Source organism: Mus caroli, chromosome 3 (assembly GCF_900094665.2).
Source record: "Mus caroli chromosome 3, CAROLI_EIJ_v1.1, whole genome shotgun sequence".
NCBI classification, from domain to species: Eukaryota; Metazoa; Chordata; class Mammalia; order Rodentia; family Muridae; genus Mus; species Mus caroli.
Window position 1 is genome coordinate 89,964,318 of NC_034572.1, and position 3,748 is coordinate 89,968,065.

General features: G+C 45.1%; 1 protein-coding gene and 1 long non-coding RNA gene across 3 annotated transcripts in view; one reads left to right on the forward strand and one right to left on the reverse strand.

Annotated features, from left to right (window-relative positions):
• LOC115030599 overlaps nucleotides 1-3,748 on the forward strand; it is a 22,625-nt gene that overhangs the window by 12,375 nt on the left and 6,502 nt on the right. The window lies entirely within an intron of this gene.
• Nucleotides 485-3,748, reverse strand: part of C3H1orf54 (chromosome 3 C1orf54 homolog) — an 8,473-nt gene continuing 5,209 nt past the window's right edge. The window contains exons 5-6 of one of the 2 annotated variants that reach the window (XM_029475048.1): nucleotides 1,350-1,448; nucleotides 485-607 (exon numbers count right to left, since the gene is read on the reverse strand). In XM_029475048.1, coding sequence (XP_029330908.1) covers nucleotides 1,353-1,448 — 96 coding nt within the window. In that variant the 3' untranslated portion in view covers nucleotides 485-607; nucleotides 1,350-1,352. Of the gene's footprint in view, nucleotides 608-1,349; nucleotides 1,452-3,748 lie in introns of both variants that reach the window. The other variant, XM_021157834.2, reaches the window with a different exon arrangement.

Sequence of the window (3,748 nt, forward strand, 5' to 3'; positions counted from 1 at the left end):
TAGACCAGGCTGGCCTCCAACTCAGAAATCCGCCTGCCTCTGCCTCCCAAGTGCTGGGATTAAAGGCATGTGCCACCACGCCCGGCTGTAATTCTCTTTCTAATCTGCCCTTCATGCCGCTAAATCTTGGTGTACGTGTCAGTGTTGACGGTAGAACAGACTCTCATTAAGAAGTAAACAAAATTAATTTTTTAATTTTTTTCTTAAAGAATTATTTATTGTATGTATATGTGTACACTGTAGCTGTCTTCAGACACTCCAGAAGAGGGCATGAGATCCCATTACAGATGGTTGTGAGCCTCCATGTGGTTGCTGGGAATTGAACTCAGGACCTCTTTTTTTTTTTCTTTTTTTTAAAGATTTATTTATTATATATAAGCACACTGTAGCTGTCTTCAGACACTCCAGAAGAGGGCGCCAGATCTCGTTGTGGATGGTTGTGAGCCACCATGTGGTTGCTGGGACTTGAACTCAGGACCTCTTGAAGAGCAGTCAGTGCTCTTAACCGCTGAGCCATCTCTCCAGTCCCAATTTTTTTTTTTTAATTTTTCATCCAAATTCTTGCCAAAGAATTCTAGTCCGAAGAGTGATAGCAGCCTTCTCTCACCTGGGAAAGGGGGTTGGATAGAAACAGGGTCAGGGGGGTTGGCCCAGTGTTTAAGAGAACACACTTTCGTAGAGGACCTAAGTTCCAGTCCCAGCACTCATGTCAGCTGACTCACAAACCCCTGTAAACTCTCCCCCCAGAAACTCTGGTGCTTGTAGCCTGAGCACCCATACTCATGTGCACGCACCCCTCCCTGCACACACACATAATTAAACACAGTAAATCAAAAAAACGAAGAGCAGGAAAGCAAGGAAGTCTCTTTGCTCCCGTCTCTATGCAAACGCCACCGATTTCAGGTTCTAAGGTGGATTCTCCATTCTTCATGCCTCCTTCCGCCTCCTGCTGAACTTTGCTTCTTGGCTCTACAGGGTTGTAGGACACACCCATTTTGACCTCTGGCACCTGCTATAACTTCGAACCTGGGCAGAATAAAACCAGTTCTGATTTTCCAGGCTTGTTGGGAGTTTGAAAAAGGCTTCTCCATTTAGCCTGCTTCTCTCCTAGGAGGAGGTCTTGAAAGTTTTGCCAGATCCGAATAAAAGAATGATATCACAAAAGTTTTTGCTTCAACATCTTTCAAAATTTTCAAGATTAGATTTTCAAGATTAGATATTTCTAAAGGTGATCCGGCTTCCCTCTTTAACCATATGAGAATTGATGTCCAGGTTGGAAATACAAGCGAAAGGTAACTGGTAAGAATTACTTTATAGCACCCCACCAAGGCCAGTGGCTGCCCTCTTACCTTCTACATAAAATGTACCCCTCCTTGAAGGAGGGTCCATAACAGAAGGCAGGACACAGGACTCTGCAGCGTGGGCATGGCATCATTCTGATCTGGACTCTGCTAAAACACCCCCCACATACACACACATAGGTCATTGTCACCTTTCCAGCAGTCCCATCCCCTCTCCAGGAAGACAATCTCTTTACACTAACCCCTTTTTTCCTTTACCTCTGGTCTCAAAGGAGAGTCTGCCCGCCTCCCTATCACAGTAAGAATTCTTCCTACTTGGGAGGCCACAACTCTCAATAACATTGCATTTTTTTACCCTTTGTAGGCGTGACTTTGTATTAGATGCTTTTCGGGGACAGAATAAATGAGACTTAGTTCCTGGGCTTAAGCAGGGCTTGCCATCTATAGAGAACCTACCACACATTTCCCAATGTGTGTGGGGTATTTACTGCTTGCCAGTCTTACTGGATCCTCCCACTTGTGTTCAACTGCATGTGTGCTGCTCTTTGGTTCTTTTGCCCTTTTTTTTTTCGGGGGGGGGGTGTTGGGGTTTGTTTGTTTGTTTTTTGGTTTTTCGAGACAGGGTTTCTCTGTGTACCCGTAGCCCTAGCTGTCCTGGAACTCACTCTGTAGACCAGGCTGGCCTCGAACTCAGAGATCCGCCTGCCGCTGCCTCAAAGCCATGTGCGCCACTTCATGGGCCTTCCTTACTCTTGAGATGGTTTTTTTTCCCTTACAGTCCAGGCTGGCCTCTAATCAGAGGTCAACTGCCTCTGTCTTGCAGTCGTAGACACCTCACCCAGCTTACACTCCATACTCATTTATTCCACAAATCTAACTTTCTTTTAATGACTCAAACTACATTCTTGGGGGCATCCATGCCTCTTCCTCTTTGGGCTCTCAGTAGCTTTTGATTGATCATATCAAGCTTTCTCTCTTCTAGTCCCTATAACTCAAACTTGGCTGTCTGCCTGCCTCTTCCATTTCCTTGGTTGACTTATCTGCCTCCGCTGACTTAGTCATTGGCCTTTCCACTTTCACAATGTAACTTTGCCTTTAGGTCTCCACTCCTGATGTAGTTCATCCGCCTTCACACATACACAGGACTGCCCAACTTAGCACTGTCCTCCTAAACCACCCTGGCTGCTGACATTCCCCAGACATGTTTATTAGATTGTATGCTTCATGTGTGTGTGTGTGTCTGTGTGTGTGTGTCTGTGTGTGTGTGTGTGTGTGTGTGTGTGTGCGCACAGGCATACAAATGCATGCTCGTGAGTGAGTACATGTGTAGAGGTCAGAGAATAACTTGGGGGAATGGGTTCATTCTTCCCATCACATGGGTCCTAGGGATTGAAACCCAATTGTCTTGCTGGCAGACATCCTTGCCATCTGAGCCATCACACTGGTTCTCCCCAAACATGATCAGAGTCTGTAGGTTATTTTAGTTCTCTCTTATCACTGAAGATAGACAAGGCATGTTGTTCTAACGTTATTTTTCTCCTCTCGGTTTGCACCAGCACCCCCTTTAGCAGGTGTTCCTGAGACAGTGTAAACCGTTCCATTCTGTGCCTTCCATATAGTGAGATGAAGAGTTTTCTAGCCGGGCAGTGCTGGTGCATGCCTTTAATCCCAGCACTTGGGAGGCAGAGACAGGCGGATCTCTGAGTTCGAGGCTCCTTATTGCTTATAAGTCCAAAGTCCAGCCTGACATTTCAGACTATCTGCAGATTTATCCCTTAGTTGATGTGCATGATATTACTATGCAAATATGAAAGGCCTTCTGTAATTGTTTTTACATTTACTTATTTAGGTGGAAGGGTATAGGATGTTATAAGTGTGGAGGCCAGAGGACAACTCTTGGAGGCTCTTCTATCAAGCAAGTCTCAGGCATCAAACATGGGCCAGCTCCTCACACTTGGCAGCCTTTACTTGAAGAATCATCTTACTGCTCAAAAAAGGTTCTCATATGAGGACCGTGTAGCCTGGCTGTCCTAGAATTCGCTGTGCAGACCAAGCTGGCCTTGAACTCATAAACATTTACCTGCCTCTGCCTCTAGAGTGTTGGAATTAAAAGCATTTGCCACTATGACCAGCCAATTTTTTTTTTTTTTTGGTTTTTTCGAGACAGGGTTTCTCTGTAATAGCCCTGGCTGTCCTGGAACTCACTTCTAAAGACTAGGCTGGCCTCGAACTCAGAAATCCACCTGCCTCTGCCTCCCGAGTGCTGGGATTAAAGGCGTGCACCACCACAACCGGCTTTGTTTTGTTTTTGTTTTGTTTTTTTAAGATTTATTTATTTATTTATTTATTTATTTATTTATTTAATGTAAGTACACTGTAGCTGTCTTCAGACACTCCAGAAGAGGGAGTCAGATCTCATTATGGATGGTTGTGAGCCACCATGTGGT